Source organism: Aplidium turbinatum, chromosome 10 (assembly GCF_918807975.1).
Source record: "Aplidium turbinatum chromosome 10, kaAplTurb1.1, whole genome shotgun sequence".
In the NCBI taxonomy this organism is placed as follows: Eukaryota; Metazoa; Chordata; class Ascidiacea; order Aplousobranchia; family Polyclinidae; genus Aplidium; species Aplidium turbinatum.
Window position 1 is genome coordinate 24,991,427 of NC_137481.1, and position 24,979 is coordinate 25,016,405.

Below are 24,979 nucleotides of genomic sequence, written 5' to 3' on the forward strand. Positions count from 1 at the left end.
AAATGCGTTGCTCGAGATGTTGCCATGGCTGATCAGTTTTTAAGTTTTGCTGTCAATCAATACATCTAGTGACAAAATATCAAAAACAATAAAAATAGAAAGTTTGATCTTTTTTTTTAGCAGCTCTGCACACGACTAACCCTCCGACTCCAAAGCCCTGATCGCAAGTCCAACAAATTTTCCCAAAGGCGTCACAACGAAAACAGTTCGAGAACCGCTGATCTAAACCACCACAAGATGTCGCACCGTGCCTTTCAATTGCAGGTAAGTTTTGATTCCACTTTTAGCGGAAAAATGTTGGAAACCCTGTGGTGCAACTCGCTTGATTAAAATTAACTCTCTTCCAAATACTTTTGGAAATGTATCATTTATAACTTTGTTCTGCAGTTACAATTTATTTATTTTTTCACAAGTTAAGCTGGTTCTGCTACACGCGCACTGCGGCACAAACGCGTTAAATCTATGTCTGAAACAAGCACTTAAACAAATAGGATGCTTCTACAACTTCAAAAAACATTTATTCATTTTGAAACATGATTAGATAGGAATAAATAGTTCAGGTGTAGTTATCATTCAGTAAATCTTCAGACAGAGGAAACCCTGTGCAATTTGAACTGTTGTCGCTGTTGTTTCTGCACAAAGTCATCAAAATGTTGCCCATCAGCTACAATTACCCATCAGTTGTGGTCAGGTGTGCATTTTATACTCTAGGTCAACTATTTGTACCCGTGGGTTGTCAATAAAATAGTTTATTACCATTTAATAAACAAAAGAACACGGCAAAACGCAATAAAAGATTTAATTGACTGACAATGGCAGCGGTTGAGAACCATGTGGCATGATTTAGTGGTGCGATACTGATGAGCCCAGCCAGGCCCGCAACCAGCAAATATTTTCGGGGGGGGCATTTAATTTTTATCAAAGAACAAACATTAAAATGATGCATTGTGACATTTTTATGTTAATGTCCACAAACAAAATCGTTAGCATGGCTTCCAACCAGCGTAGCCTACTTTCGGTTTCGATAGTCTACACCAGTGGCGTAGCCAGGAAAAAAAAATTGGAGGGGCCAAATATTTGATGAATTGAAGAGAACGACAAAGTGTTTGATTTAAGACATCGCCACCTGATGTGCAGTGGCATATCCTGGTGGGTTGAGCAAGGGAAGCAATGAAACTGGTGGGGGTGAGAGCGTGCCAAACGCACGCGTATTCTAGGGCGGTCCGGGGCATGCTCCCCCGGAATTTTTTTTGCAAAATTACACTCCAATAATGGATTATAGCGCTTTCTGGAAACACTTTTAGGACAATATTTGTATGAAATTTATTAGCAGATAAACAGCTATTAACTTATTAAAGGTAGCTCTTACACACGAACGGGCAAAATCTGCGGATAAAATTAGAGAACACCAAAAACTCAGCTACACAAAAACCCAACAGAGTAAGCCATTCTGAAATTGCTTCCACAAATTAGTTAAAAGAAACGTAAATTGAGTAAATTTTGCGCGATTTACGATTTGCAAAATTTATTGGTGTCTTTCTGTGGGTCTAAAACAGCGGTTCTCAACCAGTGGGCCATGGCTCACTGGTGCCGGTGGGTCATAGAAGCATTTTGAGGTGGGCCACAGACATATTTTAAAAATTGAAAGATTTATTGAAACATTTTGTTTCATTTTTGTCACTATAGTCAATTTTACACTTGTGTGTTTGTTTAGTTACAATGAATGATGTTGCTGTTTTTAGCTACAAAGTGGCAATCATCATTCTATCTAATTATTGCAACATACAGTAGGCTACAGTTTTACATCAACTCAGTTTTTACAACACTGTATGATGTAATAGACTACTACTTTATGGTTACAATTAAGCCATCTTTATAAGCGGTAGCCTTGTTGAACTTCTGCAGATCCGCGTTTTTGTTTTGTATTTTGTTTATGTATTTTATGTATTTATGTATTTATTTTATTGTATTTTATGTATTATGTATTTATGTATTTTATTTATGCAGCATTTTGTTTTGTGGATTATTTTGGGGAGGAATTGACAATACAGTAGCCTACTTGAAGCTTTAAGTTTGATAAAAATTACATTCAGTATGCAGCCTACATCAATTTTTGATAACAGAGAAGAAAAAGGACAATGCGTATTATGTTGTAAGGTTCTTAGTCATCCAAATTACAAGGAGAAGGATGAAGATGTGAATTTTTTTTAATGAAAAGAAGATACTGTGAAGCGTCAGCGCCTGGATTCAACAAGGGGATCCCAGCAACATTCCAAAGGCAATGTTCTGCTGCTTTTGTTTATAAACCTGTTTTGTAATTTTTTTCTTACATAAAAACTGAATGGGCCACAGAACTTTTATGCAAACAAAAATGGACCACGAAAGAAAAAAGGTTGAGAACCACTGGTCTAAAACAAGTCCTTGTGGTGTTCATAGCCAGATGTCTTGGAAAACGTTATAAATTTCTACAAATTTTATTATATTTTCAACAAAGCGCTCAACTTCGGAATTCAAGCTTTGAAAATTTGGGGGGGGCCATGGCCCCTTTAGCCCCCCTTGGCTACACTTATGGTCTACACTCTACAGTATGGCTGTACGTGTACGACGTACGTCTATTCATAGTAGGCTACATTTCATACTGCATAGAACGCTGAAAATTTTTTCAAAAAATTTCGGGGGGGGGCAAATACCCCCAATGCTTCCCCCCCCTGGTTGCGGGCTTGAGCCCAGCCTCATGGGCGAAACAAGTGTCTATCGCTGTCGATTCTTGTTGCACTCGACTGCCGAGAAACATAAAAGGTTTTGTAAGAACGCACCAAGAACGTAAGATTGCAAAAAAAATAAATAGTAGTAAGAACAAAGAGATAGAAAAACACTACAAAAACGAAAAAAAGCAAACGGAAGGACTTGGACCTGGAGAGCAAAAATCTTGCAACCGACTTTCAACAAGCGTGAAAAAAAGAAGAAATTCTTGAAAAACTGACCACCGCAAATAGGCTGCCAAGGTTTCCATTGCGATGACGGCACAAGAAGTGACTATAGGCAATGCCATTGTGATGTAACAATACGGCTTTCTCACACAATAACATGCGCGACAGTAAGCTTGCGCGAAAAGTCGGGCGAAGTTTGATGGGCATTTTCAGATTTTTTGAGCAATTTTAGAGTGAATTTTATCTCATTGGGGAATAAGAGTGTATTTTATTTGTTAATTACTTGAAAGTTCAAAAACGCATCGCGGGCCGCGAGTTTGATACCCTTGCTGTAGTATGAACCAGAGTGAAGTAAACCCCACAGAGTTTTGACCTATCCCTGGTTTTGACAAAGATTATTATTTTAACATAAGAACGTTTTAAATGGGGTGTAGTTGTAATTTGAATCACATAAGCGCGGCAACACCGGAGCATACTACGACAATAATGCTTCACTAAAACTGAGGACCATGGCTCGTGCTGAAGTTGAAGTTTTTGTCCTTAAAGGTTCAAATTACACCAGGCTCCCTTATCTTTCAACTTAACCATCCAGATATGCCACAGATCCACCACTACGAACGGCGGTAAGGCTTGAAAACAAAATGGTTATACACTACAGATATCAATATTGACAAAAGGCGAAAAGAACGTATGACGATTATGACAAAATGATACATTCTACATTACACAAGTTATACTGCACATTGGTAACCAAAGTTGGCAAAATGAAGGCTTTCAATATGTTTCTACGTTGTCAGACGTTGAAACGATGTAGAATTAGTAACTATTGCTAGCTTGGACATCGCAAGAATCCTCTGATTGCCTTGCAAGACCGACTCCCTTCCAACGCGGGTACGAGGGGTACATCCGCACCATGGGATCATGTCCTCGGTTTGAACCGGAATCAATTTCTTGGCGAATCACGTTCCCACCTAATTGTATGATGGTTCCCTGTTCGTCTGATTGGTAGGAATAGATCACGTGGTAACTATCGACGCAGCACCTGGTTCAATGTGGTTTTAACCTGTTCAGCAACCGCCCTGTGCTCGGCGCCGCACTTCTTGAGCACAAGGTCCAGGTCTACTGCGCTCTTCGTCTGAATAGCGAGTTCGGCGGCTCGTTCCACGCTCCTGCGAAGCACCACAGTTACAATTCCTTATTTTCACAACAAGCAAGATGCAAAACACTTAATAAAAACCACCATATAGGCTATAGGACATATAGGACTTTTAATGACAGTAAGCACAAGAACTGAGCAGAGATCTCTAACATTTCTGTCGAAGGAAAGAAAATTGCGAGACTACAAAAGAGATGGTCTGAGTTGGTGAAAGAAGAGATCAGTGTCACGAATCTGGATAGAATCAACCCCAACAACAGGTTAGCATGGCTGCAAAGTGTTAGCGGGAACAAACGTCAAGTCTCATCTACTAAAGAAGAGACAAATAGATGACGTATGAACCATAAACCTTTAAACCACAAGCTCGATGTGGCCACGATATTTGAAGACTCACCCGATCTTAAGCAGGGCTGGCACTCTCTTGTCTTGAGATATCCTCGACAAATACTTGCTGACCTCTCCCGGGGCAGAGTGCTGCATGCACACCTCGATGAACGGAAGGTAACCAATCGGTGACTTCTTGCTCTTGGAAAAGCTTTCCAGCTCACTGAAGTTTCTCTGTTCAGCTAGAGCCGAGATGCGCAACCACCACCACCTGAAAGTGACCATTAGTTACTATTCATGTCGTTATCATCATTCGCATTACGTGACAATGTGTTTCCACTGTCCTAAGCATTTTAAGAGTCACGCTCCGAGTCAGACCAATCACAAGCCGGCACATTAAACACATCATTGATGGCACGCTCACCTGTCCTAGCAGAGGGGTGCCACAAGGCCAACCTACTTTCTATGAAGCAGAGACTGGGCTGCTTACGATGAAATTTCACCTTCCCTATTGCCTTGCTGTTGCGCATTCGCGGGAGAAGGAACAACCAAGACCAGCCCACAACCGGCTCATCAATACCTAGGCCGCGTGGTGAGTACGTCGCGCGACGCTCAACAGGACCTCGGTTCGGCATAGCCCCAGAGCGAGCGGCTGTGTCTCAGCAAAGACACTTAATGACACCCCAGAATTGTTTGAGCAGCGACCTCCATGGCTATGACACTTCGCTTTCTGTTGTGTTTCATATCTTTGGTTTGGTTTTGAATCTTTATCCTCGGACTGACAAAGCCTTGATAGGTTATCCCTGGTAGTTTCGCATACCGGTTACCGAGATGTAATGAAGGTGTACTGTATGCTGCCCAGCCCTGTATGCTGTCATAATGAGTGCAAAACAAAACAGTTATTAATGCATTATGTCGATGACGTAACCGATCTCACCGTTTGTCGGAAACTTTGAATTGCTTTCGTAGTTGTTCCGCCTTCTTAATGAGGTTTGCCATCAGGAGATTGTGCAATGTGTCATGTAGGGAGCTCTCCACGTAACTCTTATCCGTTTCGTGCTCAAGCTGAGTTTGCTCTCGGAGAAGGTGAAGATATTCCTCGGTCGCCTGAATCAACCACCACATCCATAAACAAACAGGTTCAAACCAAAGCTTTCAAATCAGTAGCCCTGGGCCCTAGCATTTCTGTACCATCTAACGTACTCGCAATGCCTACTCAATCTGTTCTCCAAACAGTTCTGTAGCGCCCACTACATGCATGACTTGTTGGTGCTTAGTAAAACCCGGTTATCCGAATCATATGATGACTGTTGAATATGTTGTAGGCTCACCTTACAGGAGAAATCCTCCCTTGCTTTGCTGAAGCAATCCTGCGCAGAGTGCAAGGAGACGGCGCGATCTTCCGAGCGAAAGGTTCCGAAGCTATCGCGCACGTGACAGTGAGCTAGTTCCAGGAAGTTGTCCTCCTGTTCGTACAAGTCCTTCAGCATCTGCTCATTTTGCTCCTTGCAATGCTGGACAAACAAAACATCAACACGGGTTTAATAGCGCGGTAATGTGATGCAGCGCATTAAAACAAGAGGTGGACGTGAGGTCAGAAACCGATTGCGTTTAAAATGTCACTGAAATCTTCAGCAGCACGTCAGGGCATGACTGTGTAATCAGCAATAAGCGCATTGAAAACCCTCTAAAATGAGAGCACAATTAGATTACTGTAAATGTGACGTCACATTAAACTCATAGCCAGTCAGACAATGCACAAGACGTGTTTATCGTGAAGATGAGTTGAATCAACCACAATCGCTGTCTTCCACAGGCTGACAAAGTTTACCATTATAAATTTATAAATCAACCATAATCATGATACAACAGCAAAGTGGTCGACTTCGACTTGTGGTGTCTCACACTTGGCCAAGCGACCTTCTTCGGACAAGTTGCACTTAGTTATATTCACCACACATCAATCTGTTTTAGAATACGCGACTCGGGTTGAAGTTGACTAAATGTTTCCGCAAGTCTCCACTCTTTGTAAAAGAACTGCACACCAGAATCTAATCACTTATTAACAACCACTTGGCAACGTCCATACCGAGGTAACAACTTCCTCGCGCGATTCACAGCAACTAAACCAAGTTCATAAACAGCTCATCTGCCTGGTACCCACCTTAAGATGCAGCATGTAAGCGACACGGTCTTGGCGGATGGCGACGAGGAAGTCGGAAAGGTTGCTCCGTTCACGGAGACTGGATATAGCTGAGTAGGCGAGGTCGGTGTTGCCGCTAGCCACCGCCTTGTCCAGTGCCAGCTGATGCTTGCCGAGTTTGGAGAGCAATCGAACTTGCTCCGACGCCCGAGGCTCGAACTCAAGCAGCTGCGACAGCAGAAAATGCTCAATAGCTCATGTACTTACTACGCTCCAAGGAGGACGCAATATAATTCAGATACTGGAAGATCGTTAACTATATGAAGTTATCCCAGTGCTAGGGTAGCTAAAGCTTCTCTCTAGCATGAGGATTTGCAATCGTAGCTCATAGCGGCTTTTGTGGATGAAAAGTTGACACATCAACTGACTTGCGTGATCACTCAATCTTGTTGAGCGATCCCCCCTTGATGTACCTTGATAGCGAGGTCCTTCCTACCGCAGTTGATGGCCTTCTCTGCAATGCTGGCATACGACACACCAACCGCCGACTTGAGCTTGTTCCTGATGTCAGTGGCTATCGTCCCATCGGCTACCTCGCTTTGTTGGACCTGAGTAACCGGTTTCAATGGCAATAACAGAGGTTATACCAATGCTGTGAAGCCTGTGATATGTTTCGTAAGTGAATAGCATAGCGAGAAACACTGCAGGCTGAGGATGTAACGGCTACATTGCTGAGTCATATCTATTTGTTAAATAGCAAAGTCTTTCATATTTTTGTTTATAAACTTTTTCTTGCAAAAGCAACGCTTGTTTCCATCGCAACTCCGTAGATGGGGAAGCCCCACATGACGCATGCGCACCTTGTAGCAAGCCCAGTGGGACAGAACCCTGCTTGAACCGATATCCTTGGGCAACTTGAGGTATCTGCATATCTGGTAGGCGAGGTGGAAAAGACGACGATGCACCAAGCGATCGATCAAGCATTCCACGGTCAGATGGTTCAACCTGATAATGGTGGCATGGTTAGATTGGTTAATGTGGAATGATGAGCAAAGACAAAACAACACAAGTTCAACTAAAACGATTTCATTTAGAACCTAACGTTGGTGGTCAAACCCACACGATCATGTTAATAGAACAGAGTTGTAAACCTTCAATCGAAAAAGCCTGCAAAGTTTATGCGGTATGAGTATGACGTGCTTTATGGTTATAAGGTTTTTTTAACTTAAAAAGGTTTACAACCACTTGAGAATTGATAGATGATTTCAACGTGCCGTGTTACAGCCCTTACTCACTGGGTGGCACTGAGTGCGATTCCGGTTTTGAAGTCACGAACAGCGTTTAACACTCTCAGGTTCTGGCATGTCGTCACGAAGAGGTCGGTCAGATGCATTCCAGCGATGAACGATTTCCCGAACGAAGCCGCCTGAATACCAACGGGAAGAAAAATAACTTTCTGATTGGCCAACTTCTATTTTATGACTTAAGCAACCTACAATTTACAGATTTGCCATTGGTAAAAGCCTACCAACACCTACAGCGAACCTGATGATTAAAAGGTCGATCACTATCGAGATGTGGCGATGAATAATCTTGTCTGCGTAAAACCATAAAGTTCAACATTGCTTTGATCAACTGGGTAGTAGGTAGTCTCGTCAAAGAGAGAAAAATGTCATACAAAAATAAATTTGGGAGCGGTGAAGAATGGTCCGATTAAGCCGGTATACCGATTACACATAGATCAATTAAGTGATGGTGACAGTAAAGTTTGAAGGTAATGAAGAAGTAAATAAACCTGCAAAAGCATCTTTTGTAGGCGAGGCTGGTACTCAGCGGAAGCAGCTTCTAAACATTGATGGATGGCCCTTTCAAGTCGGCCCTTCTCCACCAACATACGAAGATATTCATCCGCCTTTTCACTTTGATTCTGAAATTGACAAAGTAACAGTGTCACAATCAATGTATCTCTGGTGGTTAGCTAAATTTTTGTTCTAGAATGGGTGAACTATGTTATTGTATAATTTTGTTGTGGTGTTTCGGCGATTACTGACCGATAGTAACCTTTAGTCACGGAAGCTGTTATTGTGAAATCTGCTTCTAGAAAGTTTCTGTGTACGTGACATTCTGAAAACTTCTTGTTGTTGACCAAAAGACTTATTGACCAAAAGAGTGAATTCTTGTGATGTAATATTACCCTAGTCTCTGGAAGTTTCTGGTCCAAGCAAACCTGTTATAAATAGCCGCGTGATTTGTTTACAATTATTATTCGAGTTGTGTGGAGAGTTGTATATTATGAGAATTAGAAGTTGTAATGAAAAGTGTATTGAAGACGATTGTAAAGTTCTAGCCGATATTGAATAGATTATTAAGTGGACGTTATTGCCAATTGTAAAGTAGCTGATGCCAGTAGTAGTATATTTGTTTTGAAATCAACAAAGTCGTTTACTGTTCAGAATACTTATCTTTATCTCACAAGTAGAACTACTCGATCATTTATCTGATTGGTTAACGTTTGATATCCAAATACACTACGTCCTCAATCTTTCCAAAATGTCTTTAATTACAAGTAGGACTTCGGAGGAATCGTGACAAACAGCAACAGGTTCATTGAACATGTTGTTATGAGGCCTCTCTGTATTCCAAACCATTTGCCACGGCGGGTAGAAGGCTTCAAGTAGATAACACAGTGATACATTATCATTAGACAGTTATGGTTTTTCAAGACACGTGCAAGGGTCTTTTTTTTTTCATGGACAAACAGTTGTGTTATTAAAGCTTAAACTAATGTCGTAAAGACTAAAAACATACATCATACTCCTTGGAGGCATTGTTGAGCAAGGCTCCTGGTTCCATAGACCCAACCTTGAATACTGCTTGCACAGCCGCTAAAAAAACAATAATGAGAATAAATCTCATGCACTGCGGTAATAATAAGGCAACAGCAAAAGATGTCTTCAATGCGATTTAATAAAATTTCGACCCAAAGTGATTATTTCAAAATTGGTATAAAAATGTTAAGATCTAATGAACTACTGCAAACTTAGATTAAAACATTAATTCTGCAATAAAGCCAAGTCTGGTAAAAACAATTTTACATATGTTGGTACTTACGAATAACGTGGTGCAGATACTCGTGTTTGGTGGGAGAGACAATGTGTACACCATCGATGTCTACGCTGAGTATTGCTGCACTTCCTCTGCCTGGTTGGTCTTCTAGTGAGTACCGGACCCAATCCTTCTTGGGGCCCACCACAAGGATGTCCGGGGGGCGGTATAACACAACAGCAATAGTGTTCCTTGCAGAGGGGCTTCCAATGTACATACTAGGGGGTGACACTGAATCACTGCACCACACCATGCTTTTAGGTCGGCTTCCGTTGCCAGTGTTGATTTCACAATATTTTTTCTGCGGGAACATGACCAGTGTGATGTAAAGGTCATCTTACAAGCATAATTTAACTATTTTAAACAAACTCACAGAAAAATACCTTATTCTTCTTGCGTTTGACTTTGCAGTACTGTTATGCAAAATTAAGAGTATTCAGAAGAAAAGAAGTACTCACATCCAAGACCTAACCTTTCCATTTATTGTCAATAATCGAACCAAAATTGTCACTCAACGGTGATAACGTAGAAGGTGTAAAGAGCTCTGTTTATTTAGGCACAGGAAGAAAGTTGCGGAGAATTAATCAAAACGACCATGTCAAGTATAATTGTGAGGGGATGCACGAATTGATTTGAAACAATCACACACATGTTACGTACAGAAGGAAGGAATACAAATACATCCGCGTTACCTGGAAATCCGCAGAGCCAGTCCACAAGCATCCGGTATCGGTGAAGAGAGCCACATGCTTTCCATCCATTGAAGTGCACATGGAAGTGTATGAACTCACTGAGCTGATTTCTCCTGACCAATAAAATATATGATCGTTTAAAGACAAGGAAAGACGTGTTCTGGCAATCATATCACGAGATTGAAATTTGTGACCATAATTGCTGGCAATAACCATGTCAATTTGTCTTGAAAAGAAATTCATCCAATACTTGCTAATCAAAATGACTGCAGTTTCTTCTCCACAGCAACACGTGTGTCATTTTTGCTTGCCATCGCAAGACTAAGTTTTAACATTCAAGGTTGTGTTGGCGTCGGCAAAATTATTTTCGTGTAAGCATTGAAACTTTCAATACATCTGCACAAACGCCTCGTTATTTAGACGTTCTTACGTCAACGAATAAAATACGTGACAAGCTAAAATTACTGTTCTAATTTTGTACAATGATCCTTTTTTTTTCTTTTTTCTACTGATTGGACCTTGTGTAGCCCTGCATGCCACTTGATTGCTTTTATTAACAAAATTGGTAAATTATTCAACTACTGCATTATACCATTTACTGGTAGCGTAAAAGCGTAATAATAGCGTAAAGAAAAGTAAGTCAGTGGAGTGGTGGGAATCGAACCCACGCCATCGAGATTATTACCTCCCTAAGTCTAAGAGACCAAGTATGCGTTGACCGAATCGCTCGTTTAATTTACTCCATACCAGAGAGTTTCGACAAGAACGCTCATGATATCACGTAGTTGCTGCAGTGAGCAGCAGATTATAAATACGCTTATCAGTCACTTGACCGGTATGGTACATGGTAGTTCTAGGTATATTTATGATTTTTACAAAAACTTTTTGCAATAAAGCGAATATCTTAATAGAGTACGTAGTTCTTAGTTAACTTGAGCATTAGACGAAAGATCAACTAAACCTGTGGTCATTTGCAGAAAATATCGCAAAAATAAAATGCCCTACCGGGCAACTGACCGAAAATAACATTTCACGGAAGGCATGGTACCCACCGGAAGGCTTTTGTTGAAGACACTCTCCTCCACTGTTGAGGAGGAATATTTCATTGTCATTGGCAGCAAGAATGCGCGCTGCGGGGGCTCCAGGAAGAACACACCAGCTGCTGGGTGGGGTAGTCCTCCTCCCTGGGATGTCGGCAAGAATGCGGACCTGTGGTGGACGGTAAACCACAAATGTGTTTAAGTAAACAACGCAATCAATAATCATACTCATGAAGTCACCGAGTCATCTGGATGAAAAGAGCGAAAGACAGAATGGTGTGAAACCCATCTGCCTGCAGTGGCATGACTGGCTGATGATGATACAAAAAGTAATTACTGTATTACAATACAAAGAAGATAAACTTCCTAACTGAACATCACTACTTTAATTACACAAGTCGTACACAAAACCTTCCAGATTTAAAGAGCGTAAGATTGGCTTTGCGCTGGTATCGCCCAAACTTGCCTACATAGTCGCAACACACCTTAGGGTCATCAATGTTATTGACAATGAGGAACCGATGAAGTCCATTCAACACTGCGAGCCCGGTCCCGTGCTGGCTTGCAAACACTTCATACTCCACAACCTTGTTCTCACGGCATTCCTGCGTCAATAATCACATCACGTCACAATGCCTCGTTGCGTCACAGCTGAAAGTTATTGGATGTTCAACGCTCTTCACAAGGGTTATGCAAATAATTTGACTTGGGGATCACTTTGCCGCATTTCGTAACACGCCGTATCTTCCAGTTCAATCGTAAAACAAATAAATGCATCAAAAAGCAATGCTGGTACAAGGAAAAGATCTTCGCCAAAATCTTTTTAAGTATAATATTTTTCTATCATGTGGTGGTAGAAATATTTTCGAGTTAATATCAGTTTCACGTTGTCAATATCAGTTTCAAATTACAGTTTCAGTTGAAACTAATACTTATTAATACACTTCGACAGTTGGCATCTTCGCAGTAAACCATTAAACCAATGCCAACAGACTGCAGTCGGAATGGTATTGCGATGAATGTTTCATTGTTTCACACCAACAGGCAATGTCCGGGATATAGAGCTCAGATTGGCACCAAAAGTGTGTATCTCATCTATCCTGACACAATTGGCACACTTCACTAATTGATGTTTCGTCAACAATTTAAAAAGTCTTTCACCATTCCCATAGTAAAAGAGCGTTTATATTCCAGGAAAATGTTGTACAAAAGAGCCTGTCCATCTTCTTGCAGGCAAAGCAGTTCATCTGCATGCGTCCAAGCAATCCCTTTCAACATCCCACTGTTCCATCTGCAAGGAAAATGTGATGTGAAACTGCAAACATGGAGACATCACCACTTCGCAAATGAAACAATATTATTCTTCATTAATTTATCTTTGGAGTCGCGACTGGTGTTGGTGCCACTCTCATCGGCATTGGCGCCGAGTCCCGGGCGGGCGGGCCGCGCCCGCCGGACATTTCAGGAATTAAAAAAAAAAAATTAATGCAATTTTAAAGGGGACCTGAAATGAAAAGTTACAATTTTTTTGGTGATTCTTTAGTGTTTAAGTATTATATTTTTCAAAAAATTTTTTTGATATGCTTTTTTGTTTGGGAGATATAACCAAATGAAAATTGGCCACCTGATGGCGCTATGTGTTTTGTGACGTCATCGGCTGGCAATCAAGTAAACAGCTTCATGCATTTGCCTTAGAAACGTCGCATAGGTCATTGTATATTGAGCATAAACAAGATGTCTGAAACAAGACAAGGATTTCTCTTTGAACCAAAAAGACGGCGACTTGACAGCGAAGAACACCATTCTGATTCGTGCTCTGACAACACCAGTTCAGACAGCAGTCGGATGGAAAATTTGCATTGAAAAAAATGCAGGAAAATAATTTGCTTGAACCAAGTGGTTTATATCAACTAAAAGTAGCCTATGTATTCAGAGTTGCCTAATATGCCTTTGCCTACCCTGCCAATGTTTTACTGTCCTACTGACCTGTGTCAAAGTCTTGTTGTTTTCTCGCTTTGCTATTCGATCCAAACGCCCGATCGTACTCACAGACCTGTACCTAGGTCGATCGAGTTTTGTGGGTACTGTACTGTATTGACAGTGGCTTTCACATATCTTGAAAAATCAAAGACAGAAGAAACAGCTTCAGGGACGAGCAGGTGTTTGGACTTGGTGCCTTGTAGCTCTGCCTGTAGATCGCGTTGGTAATCGCTGGCCAGAAAATGATTGGTGCACACACGGCAGTGCTTGTTTACAGGTGGGTTTTTGAGTTTCATCGCTGAGATCCATTTCTTCAGCTTGTCGTCATTATTCAGAGGTAAACGATGAAAGATTTGACGATTTCCCGGTTAGTACAACCGGGAGCCATACAAGTAGCCACCATTTTAAGGGTGTAAAAACTCCCTTAGCACAAAATTGTTCGCTGTTTCGGTAGCCTACGCGATTTGTTCCTTGTGTTTGTACGCAAAACAATAGACCTTGGATGCCGCTTTGCCAGCCAATGACGTCATCAAAAATTTTGACCAATCAGAATCATTCAATTCAAAAAAGGTTTTTTTAGTAGCTAACTGCTCTTGGCTGATGCTGAGCTTCGTCGGAGTCTGCCTCGCTTTCTGACCTAGTCTTATTCTGAAACGATCCCTGTTCCATATCTAGAAAGCTAAAACCTCAATTGCTAAGGTAACAGGGATCAGTTGTCAGTAGATGTTACAGAAAATATATTTCGCACTTATTCAGTGCATCGTCAGTTCTAATAAAGGGCAGTTAAAACCTACAAGTAATGTTTTAAACAACATTACAGTGACGCAATAATGCCAAAACATGAGCGTAAAAAATTGAAAAAGCAAAAGCGTAAATATTGAAAAAATGCTGAATGAAAACTAAACCAAGTCGGCAGTAAAGTAAATTACGTATCAAATATAAATTATAAACTAGAAATGATGAAAGAGCGATGAGCAAAGCCTGCAAATGTAGCGTTGTGACAAATTACGGCAAAGAAAATAAATTATATGCGGAACACGGCAGTCAAAGGCAGTGATAAACAAACTAAGTACAGCGATAATTAAATGGAGCGTCTTGGAAAACACAAAATGTAGCGTTGTGGAAAAAAGAGTAGGCAAAGACGGCAGTGAATAATAAGGCAGTAAAATATTGAAAAAATACCAAAAATGTAGTGGAGCGTCAAAAAATTAAACTTGTGGCAGAATTAATTTTTGGATATTTATTTTGGCATGTATCCTATGTATCCACTTATCTTCACAAGCATCTAGATTATCAATATTGGGTTGTTCAACAAATGTGACATTGTAGCATTGGGAAAGTTGTGGTTCAGTACTTAGATCATGAAATATAAAGGTTTTTTTAGGTTTTTTAATTAATGGTAACACAAAAAATAAAAAAATTGTTGAAAAACGTTTTATTTCAGAAAGATCTACAAATACAAAAGCTATGTATTTTCGTTGCAGTGCACCTTTAAGTCCCAAAATTTCTGCAACCATCTGCCACCTTCTGATACTAGCCTACTTAACTTATTCGCAGGGTTTTGTCGCCATGTGATAGGCCCTACTAGACCTACTAATTAAGCGATTAGTTTTCGTCAATTCTTGCCATTGTTACGTTCATGCAACGTCAAACAACGTTGATTCGCCGTTAAACGAGCAAAAGTGCCCACCCGTGCCGTTTGTCTCCACTCTGCCACTGGTAGCCCAGTGCTATAAATCAAGTAAATTGCACAAACCTGCGAGGAACTTCATTCGTGGCAAAAGTCTGACCGCAATTTCCACTGTTTTTACATCGTTTTAACATCGCCAGACGTTAAATCGGTGTAAAAACTGTAACATTGTTCTTCAAAGGAGTAATTTTCTCTCAAACGACGTTATCAATTAACTCTGCTTCCAAAATGCTCTATTTTGTCGTCTCAATCATCACAGTTGCGTCTGTTACGTCACTGACATTAAACTGTGCACACCTGTTGGTTTGGCCGGATGAAACCGTTGGTTATCATTAATTGCAATTCGGCTCCTTCGTTATATAACTGTTCTAATTGTAGATTCAATGTAAGCTCGGTTCAATAGCGCAGTTTATCGCTAGATGGCTTCTCGGGAGCTGAATTGCCGTAAAATCGCTTCTGCGTTGCATTACAGCATCTTGTATCTTATCTGTGCGCCCGGCTAGGAGCGACTTATCGTATGAACCCACCGTATTGTGTGTGTATTATCGTGTTGTATCAACAATAGTACTGTAATTATGGAACTAGTACAGTAGCCTATTGCAGTTTTCGTCCTGCAACCCGCACATACCAATCACAAAAAATATGCGGAACTGAATTACCAGGACCAGACGTTGTTGCGTACCAATTACATTTATTACTTGTCTCCAAATCGTGTTAGAGGAGACATAGACTTAAATGTAAAACTAGGCTAGCCCAACAACCTAGCAAAATCGCCTATTTAAAAACGCACAAAATAACCTTTATGACGTGACAGTATGTGTTCGCCCGCCCAGCTATTTTGAAAACTCGGCGCCTATGCTCATCGGTATCAACGTGGCTTGATGTTTCCCGCAATGGTCGAATGATTTCTGCCTTGATATTTTTAAGCATTATTTCTATAAAAAAATTTCTATAAACAAGTCATTTTGTCACTTTAAGTTGGAAAGTAGGGGGTAGCAGAAGTGCGACCGAAAGAAATGTAGCGTCTTTCTGTTACATTGGAAAAAGAGGCGCCTCTACACTAACAAAAATGTAGCACTGCTACTAAAAAAAGTAACGCACTAGTCGCGACGCTACAAAAATAGCTCACTACTACCCACTTCTGCCTGAAATCTAAACAATCATGCCAATGAACTGAATAAGTGGTGAAGTCTTTTGATTTCATGCATGGCTACTAAATTTCTATATATTTATATGCTAATTTTATAATTTAGCTCTTTGCAAGTAATATTTGCAAATTGCAATTACTCAAAAACTCATATACATTGTACAAATGTACAACCATCTTAACATATACAGGGTGGGCCAAAAGTAGGCTTACAGTTATAAAAAGTAGGGTTTGGGTCTAAAAGTAAATTTATTGTTTTCATGTGGGTAACTTTTAAATTTAACCAGATAATTTGAAGCAAGCTTCATCTGACCAGATGATTTTGTCCAACATTTCAACTTGTCCTCTAACAAATTGATCAAAGTTTAATAACTGTAAGCCTACTTTTGGCCCACTCTTATATCAATAATAGCTGTTGTACGCTGGTGACCTTGTCATCACCGACACCTCATTAGAGACACTTGTTGGGAGAACGCAACTTGGAAGAAGGAATTGGAAGCAAAGGGCTAAGAGTGAACATGGGAAAGACCAAAGGAATGATTTCTGGTCTCAACATGAACTCATTGAGAAGATCAGGAAAGCATCCTTGCTCGGTATGCCTAAGTGGAACCGGAAGATACTCTATCTTTTGCTCCGATTGCTCTCACTGGGTCCACAAGAACTGTAGTGAAATAAAAGGCCCACTCAGACCGGACCACAGCAAGACCCATAGACAGTACGGGAATGGCCCGTTTCGGAGACAGCCTTTTTCGGAGATTTTTTGAAAATCTAACGACGCCTTCTGTAAATCCAACATCGCCTTCTGTTTATTTAGAGAATTTTGTACTTTATTCCACAATATTGTTTCTTTTGCATTCCGACAAAGAAAATTAAATTAAATAGAAATTTAGCGAAAAATAAAAAGCGAATTAAATTTATTTTTGAACTATTAAATTAAAATGTTTGCTCACATAAAATTGAAATGTATCCTGCGTCGCCGTCTGTATGCAAACTTAGAATATATTCGAATTCTCAACTACTAGAAAATTCCAATCCCGAGTTTAACAAGTCAATACAAAAACGCCAGAGATGATCCAATCGATGTCAAATAACAAAATAAACAAAAAATAACAGTTCATGCGTCCATTTGGAAATTATGGCTGATACCACATAGGAAGTCCCAACATAGACTGAGGTGGAACATTGCTATGCCCTATGAAGCAAACGACAAGTTTCTTGATGCGATTGCGGTCGTGAGCATTACCAAGACAGGCATGGGTGCGCCTCAACCGTCTCCGTACGGGCGTCGGGCTTTTCCGCTGAACCATGCACCAATGGGGAATGGCCTCTTCCTCCTCCTGGGAATGTGGTGCCGAGGAACAGACCGCAGACCACATCATCAATGACCGCTCCATCTTCAAGCCACCTAACGGAGTGGAAGGTCTGCGTGTCATGGATGATGAAACCAAAGACTGGCTGCTCTCTAGTAGCCTTCCAGTGTAGTCCGAAACATCGTGAATCTGGGGTGGTAAAAGGATAGACCCTCGGCCCCAGAGGCTCACGCGACGACGAGCATCTGTATAATTTTTCAAATTTCGTGGCGGACTATGGTCGACTATAATGCGGGCATGCTCGATGTCCCTTGATTTTTGGATCGCTTTGAACCAGTCAATCAACTTGTTACTTGTTTGCATAATTACGAGCAGTTTCCTTTATGACAGTACGGTACCGTATCGTATGCTATTATCAGGTAGGCTATAAAAACACCTTAATATTAAGCAACAGAAAGCAAGATTGTTAAAACTAACTTTTAAATTGGGTGATCATTCATTTCATTTTCTCTATTGTAAGCTAATTCCTTTGAACATACATATGCCGCTGTGATTTTACCATTCTCCGAAAAAGGCTGTCTTCGAATAGGGATTTCTCCAAATCGGATTCTCTGAAACGGATTCTCCCAATAGTAGCAGACCCCAGGCCTAGACAGTAGATCAGTAAGCGAGGTTGAGGTTAAAAGTGGCACACTTGACTTGGTAGCTGACTTTTGTTACCTTGGAAATACCATGTCTTCTGGAGGGGGTGTAAACTTGCAGCCATAACGCGGTGCAAGTCAGCCTGTAAAAAGTTCAGAGAACTCCTCCCTATCCTCACAAGCAAACAACTTCCTGCTGCAATCAGATGTCAAGTTTACTCCAGCTGTGTGAGGAGTGTCATGCTCTGCCGCTCCAAAACATGGGTATTGGGTAACACTAACAAGCACCATAATCGCCTACAATGTACTGACAGAGCGACAGTAAGATGGATCTGCCTGGTCAAGCCTGAAGACAACATCCAGTCTGAAACTCGCTTATCCAAGCGTAAAATAAGAAATGCTGAAGAAGAACTCCAATTGTGCAGAATGAGATGGCTTGACCACAGCACTAGCACTAGCTGGATCTCTCAGATCAGATGCCTCAACACTGCAGCACAGTGAGGACAAGGCAGACCAAAACGTTCTCGGGAAGAACTTATTAAGCGTGACCGTTTAGTCCTGAATGTGGACTCTGCCAACCAAACGGACCGTGAGGTGTGGAGAGGAAGACTTCGCCCTCGACAGACAGGCCACACCCTCAATATGAGGATTAATTAATGGCCTGTATAGTATGATATAATAAAAATTGGTTGATGATGATGATGATAATCATAGCTATAAGCAGAATAGAAAATTGAAAGTTTTTCTGTTTTACATGCAATCAATGAGCAAGGAACAACTCAAGCTTCAATTGATAAAATTACCTGAATGATGAAATTTGTTTTCCAGCTGCGTTATAGACAACTATCTCTGATCGCTTCCCACTTTTTCCGGGTTGTTCAGATTCAGTAACAGCTAAATAGGAAAGAATATGAGCAATGATTCAAACTATAATGCAGATATGCCACAAATTTTACGCCGTAGACTTGCGGCGTAGACTTTTTGTTTACTCTAATGCTTACAACCACATTTTTTTGGATAGTTGTCGCTTGAGGCTTCACCGTAAAGTTTTCGCGTTTTTTTTAGCGCATAGCGTCAACGCATACTTTTTAATGTCTTTTTTTCGCTACAACACGCCAATACCTTCCAACGCTGCAGTTGAAAGAATGTTTTCAATGGGCAAAGACATATTGAAACCAATACACAGCAAACTGTCAGATGAACACTTTCAGATGCTTGTGTTTCTTTGTGGAATGTTTGGCACCTAGCAAACAAAATGAGTTTCAGCTGACGCCGCCAACTTTTTTTACAAGTTACATTGACGCATACGGCGTATGGTTTTACGAACGTTTGCGTTTATGCTTACGGCGTCAATATTTTTAGTACGCGTGTACATCACTGCTATAATGTACTTTGAGTCATGAGTGTTTTCTGAAAATGGTTATACTGTATACTATTTTATTCAAACTACAACAGTAACATGATAGTAGAAAAATATTATGTTTTGCACAATTTTGTTAATGTCATTTTGCTATTGTTTCAAAATTCTTTCAAGTGTTACAATCTTGGTTTCCATGAGGGCGAGAATTCCCCACTAAGTTTGAATAGGATTTCTTAAAGTTGCCAATTTTCAGCCAAAACAATTATAGGGATACACGACTTTATGCCGAGATCCGAAAGACGCAAACACAAATGACACCTAGGCCTGAATGCCGCAACACATGAATGACGCGAGACTTGGTTAATTATTTATTACTAAAATTAATTGTTATTTTTTTTAATATGGCAGTATTTTTGCACTTAACTAAAATTTAATTGTTTTTTTTTAAAAACGGTAGTAATTTCATTTGTCATGGTAGCAACTTCAATTTTAATCAAAATATAAAAATTGTTTTCGGAGCACTATAATCAAAATAAAGATAAGACTTGGTTATTTCTCACTGAAACTTTTGTTTTAATATGGCAGTAATTTATAATTTAACAAAGTATGATGAAAGCGCCGCTAATTGTTTGCATTTTAATCTTAATGAACATGTCTGCAGAGAAATCTTGCTAAACAGAAACGCCTGGCAAACTCAAAGTGTTAAGTCCTCTCTGGAGTTTCCGATTATTGAAGTGCTGTTGGAGAATTATTACATCCATTAGATGTCGCTGAATCAGGGTTGAAAAAAAAACGTTTTTTTAAAAGCCCAACCCGCCCGGTAAACCCGAGTTTTTTTGGGTTTTATTTAAAAAAGATGCAAAAAAGGTAGATTCATGCTTATTTCACCACAAAACTACTTTTTACCAATGAAGTGCCTCTCATTCACAGTACATGCAGGCATAACTCAATAAAATAGTAGAAAGTGGCATTACTTGATTTTTGTGTACTGTACAGAAATATCCACTGTGTTTTCAGTTTATCCTTGGAAATTTACTTCACTATCACATCCAGTGCTAATCTGAAGTTTGTTTTAAGTGCCTTGTAGTGTTTTTGTTCATTTTTTTTGATTTTCTAATAAAAACGACAAATATGATGCTCTGGGTTTTTTATGTTTTTTTAAGTGGGATTTCAAAAAAACCACCCGGTTTCTTTTGGGGGTAAAATACAGACAACCCTGCGCTGAATGGAGAGCAGTCCTTAAAGTGTGTTGCTCAAGCACACACCTCAAGAGCTGAGTTTTTTTTTTCGCTGAGACTTTTCGATCATTTGTCCGAAATGACTTGAAAAATTTGGGCCATTTTTATTTTCTGTCATTTTTGGTCATATATAGTCAATTGACTATATAATTTTTCAGACATTTTGACCGAATTGACTCTATTTTTTTAGGACATTTTGTTAAAAAATCAGTCAATGACCGATAAATGACTGAAAAAAAAACCCAGCCCAAGAGTCGAACCAGCTCCGCTTGATCTTGGGTCCACGTCTTTTAGGCGCAGACAGTTAGGTGGTCAAATAGGTGCGCACACTGTGGCGTCAGGATATTTAGGTGCAGAGCACTGTGGCGCTCGTTCATTTAGGTGCTATTCCTAGTAAAGTCTGCCGATTGTATCAGCTTGGCAGGTACCGGTAGGGCAATGCTTTTCACACAAAATGTCATATTGAACAGAAAATTATGTTGTTTCGTTAATGCGAGTCTGCTACTATTCGGTGAGTCCGATTCGGTGAGCTCCCAACCTCTAACCCTAAAACAGCAATGATAATTAGGCTACGCTACCCGACAATTAAAAAAATTGTAAGGAATCGGACTCACCGAAACGGGCCATTCCGTGTTAATGCGCGTGTGAAGATGAAGTGCGAGACAACGCTCTACTACTTTTGATATTAGCACATCTCCACAGAACATTTGCTAGGCATCCTGAACACAGGTCGCAGCCAGATGAAACCTTACTTAATCTGTTATCTTTTGCAATTACTTCTACTCGGGATGGATTGGTCGTGTGGTTAGTACCTATGAGACAATGTTCTACTACATGAATACATTTCTATAGGGCATATCAACCCTGGCTACAAGTTGCAAGCATAATTGTGCGACTTTGCTCGTTATTAAACCTAGTCAGGGTTTTGACGGAAAACTAAGTTACTCTTCACTCAAGCCTACCACCCGCTTGAATATAGGCTACGGTATATTTTTACTGATGTTTAGTGTATTTATTATTTGACTCACTAAAAGTGAACTCAATCATATTTGGAAACTTGAATGATTTATTGATAAAGCTTTCGCCGATGCAAACCTGGACTAACAACAAATAAATGCCAAACACGCGCATTAAAATACAATATATTTTTCTGTTCAACATAACATTTTGTATGGAAAGCATGTCCGGATAAAACAGCTTCACTCACGGAAGCCATGACATTTTTTCTGTTCAATATAATATTTTGTGTGAAAAGCATTGCCCTTCCTGCCAAGCTGATACAATCTGCAGACTTTATTAGGAATAGCACCTAAATGAACGATCGCCAGTGCTCCGCACCTAAATATCCTGATGCCACAGTGTGTGCACCTATTTGGCCAGCGCCTAACTGTCTGCCCTAAAAGACTTGCTCCCTTGATCTTGAAGCTTCTTCGTTCCAGAAGTCAGGTGCTAACCAACTGAGCTATCGGGGCGGACGCTGTGAAAAGCTTAATGACAAGACCCGTTGTAGGCCTAATGCATGTAAATTAATGATGGTTGTAAAAACAGAGAGAGACTGTTCACCAGGCATTTGGTAATAAAATTAATTTGCGTTCTTCTGGTGACTAGTTACTGACATCACGAGGTAACCTAGTAAATAGTCACCAGAAAAACGCAAATTAATTTTATTAATGATGGTTGTCACTATAGCTAGAACAAATCGTTATGGCCTACTTGTTGTTATGAAACAAGTCTAATGTGGATTTACGAATATAGGGTCGAGGTACTAGTCAATATCAATGACTGGCTGAGGTATAGATATAAGGTCAAGCTGGCTGATCTGGGTTGCCACCGATGTACAGGTTAACCACAAACCGTAGTGCCGAAGCTCTCCATATTTGGCTTGTGAGTCAAAAAAAACAATCAAGGGAACACGGTAAGTTTCAATCCATTACAACCGAGGGCGCAGACAAAATTATCCTGACCACTCTGATCAGACCGAGGTGGCATTTCCAGCCTTAGTATCAACGCCTATTCTCATATTCATCGATGATTGATTACTTACCAATTAAACCTCCATATTTTGAAATGGCCACCACACTGTTCTCGCTTGTAAAGTCAATTTTGGCATCCCAACACATAGGGTTGTACAAGCACAGTTTTCTGCAAAAAACTTTACAAATCAACCAACCACAATCCCAATTACATTCAGTTGCTTTAAAGCAATACAGAACTGTGTTATGCCATGATAGATAAATAGGCAGGCAATACCTGATCTAGCCACATGAAAATATTAGTCATGTCTGATCAATAAAACGTCAGAAAAAATAAAGATTATCTCCTAAAACACCTTCTGATAAGTTTAGCTTATTTTACACCAGAAAATTATGTCATCTTATTGTTCAGATTAAATGCCTCGTGAACAGTTTCATTCAATTGTCAACATCAATACATTGTTACAATTATATCAAATATATATAGTTATTACTATCTGAACCCTCAACAGCCTGTTTCACGTAAATAAGGATCATCAGAAGGACCTTATTCAAATAAGGTTGTCTGAAAATTTATTCAAATTAAGGTCCTTCTGATGGGGTCTGCTACTATTCGGTGAGTCCAATTCGGTGAGTTCCTAACCTCTAACCCTAAAACGGCAATGATAATTAGGCTACGGTACCCGATAATTTTAAAAAACAATTAAAAAATCCCCCGTTAAGGGATCGGACTCACCGAATCGGACTCACCGAAACGGGCCATTCCGCTTCTGATGATCCTTATTTAGGTGAAACAGGCTGTTAAGGGTTCAGATAGTAATAACTATATTTGATTTAATTTGCTCTGTTTTGCTTTTTTGCTTGGCATTGAGCACTTTTTGTAGTATTAATAGTTTTCATTGTTTTTTTGTTACAATTATACGTATTAGCATATTCAAGCACAGGAGAGCAATGTAAATGTAAGAAATTTTGCATAAAAACTTTTGCAAATATAGATACTTTCTTAATATAAGCGACATCTAACAAAATAGAGATAACAAGATCATCCAAGATAATGGTCAGTTTACAACACTTTATTACGGTCAATTTGATGTCACAGCATGTTTTGCAACAGGAACCTCAAAACAAGATCAGGGCATTCAGTGGCAGCTGACTGTCACAGGGACATTTAATTGGCGTCAATTCTACGTCAAATAGCAAGACTATTTGACGCCAATTCTACTCATCTTTATTGTGCAGATATTTTTGCTCACCAGTGTTGAATTCTCATCACAACATTTATCGTTTCTAGCACTAATGCTAGAAACGATAATTGTCCTGATGAACACCCAAACTTTTCAGTATTCCGACAACATTTATCACTAGATACTTGTTGTGACCAAAAGTTAATATATGATACAAAGTTTTCAACAAAACATTGTATTAAATCATGCACATTTTGGCAAAGTGTCAAAAATTAAACTATATATAATACGGTTTGTCTAAAATTCTTTTCCTCTTTTACCTGATGGTGTTGTCTCCCAAAGGCTTCCAATCTCCAGTTTCAGACATTATGTCACACAGTACAGTGAAAATTTAATAAGCTTACAAGTGCAAAAAAGTAGCAGCAGCTTCTTCTATCTCTGTTTTTGATATAAGCTAGCATTAAAACAAAATTAAACACAACTGTGCCATATTTTAAACTGATTATCCTGTTTTGGTATCAAGCACGTTATAACTAGGGGGTATTTTAATTTCAAGTTTAGCTCTGATTAGTTTAGCTCCTTCACTCTAAAAATTACTTTTTGCATAAAATTGCCTTGCATTGATGTGACCAGCTTTTTGTTTATGGCATTTAAAGTTCAAACATTATTTACTGCTGTACCAAAACACATTAATGATGGAGCAAAACAGCTGCAAACAGTTTTTCTGGTCTTGGATTGTCGTAAAACATGAGAAAGTGGTCATTTCGATTTGTGCGCATCAATAATCAATATACGTAAAAGTGTACTGAAAATACAGATATTCTGTATTGAAGATTGAGAAAACATACTCAAATTGATCCAATAGTATTACATAATTTTTGTCACACAAGTATGCCTTCTTAAGTACGGTAGCTTAAAAGTATTATTTTTACAATAAAGCAGAACTTTAAACCTTCTTTAATATAGACTCATTCCATGATACTTCAGCAAGGGCTGTTACTGCACACCATTAGAATTGTCCAATATATTATATATACATATACAAAATACATTTATACATATTGTG

The 24,979-nt window shown here is 39.7% G+C and overlaps 1 protein-coding gene across 1 annotated transcript; it reads right to left on the reverse strand.

The window, feature by feature from the left end:
* Positions 1–393: 393 nt before the first annotated feature.
* LOC145778885 (vacuolar protein sorting-associated protein 16 homolog) lies at positions 394–24,353 on the reverse strand. Its single transcript, XM_082590476.1, has 18 exons — positions 24,234–24,353; positions 22,801–22,898; positions 18,962–19,052; positions 12,552–12,681; positions 11,876–11,995; positions 11,403–11,559; positions 10,351–10,463; positions 9,665–9,959; positions 9,362–9,438; positions 8,349–8,480; positions 7,849–7,979; positions 7,414–7,558; positions 7,027–7,161; positions 6,575–6,781; positions 5,742–5,924; positions 5,348–5,517; positions 4,481–4,681; positions 394–4,099 (listed from the first exon to the last, which is right to left on the reverse strand). Exons 1-18 carry the CDS (start codon positions 24,278–24,280, stop codon positions 3,958–3,960), a joined length of 2,574 nt encoding a protein of 857 aa, XP_082446602.1. The 5' UTR covers positions 24,281–24,353; the 3' UTR covers positions 394–3,957.
* Between the last annotated feature and the right edge of the window lie 626 nt (positions 24,354–24,979).

Coding starts and splice junctions, on each gene's coding strand:
- LOC145778885 (XM_082590476.1), bottom strand. CDS start 24,280: ATGTCTGAAACTGGAGATTGGAAGCCTTTGGGAGACAACACCATCAG. Junction 8,481..9,361: donor ATGCCTCCAAGGAGTATGAT/GTATGTTTTTAG, acceptor TGTCAATTTCAG/AATCAAAGTGAAAAGGCGGA. Junction 5,518..5,741: donor GGGAGGATTTCTCCTGTAAG/GTGAGCCTACAA, acceptor TGGTTGATTCAG/GCGACCGAGGAATATCTTCA.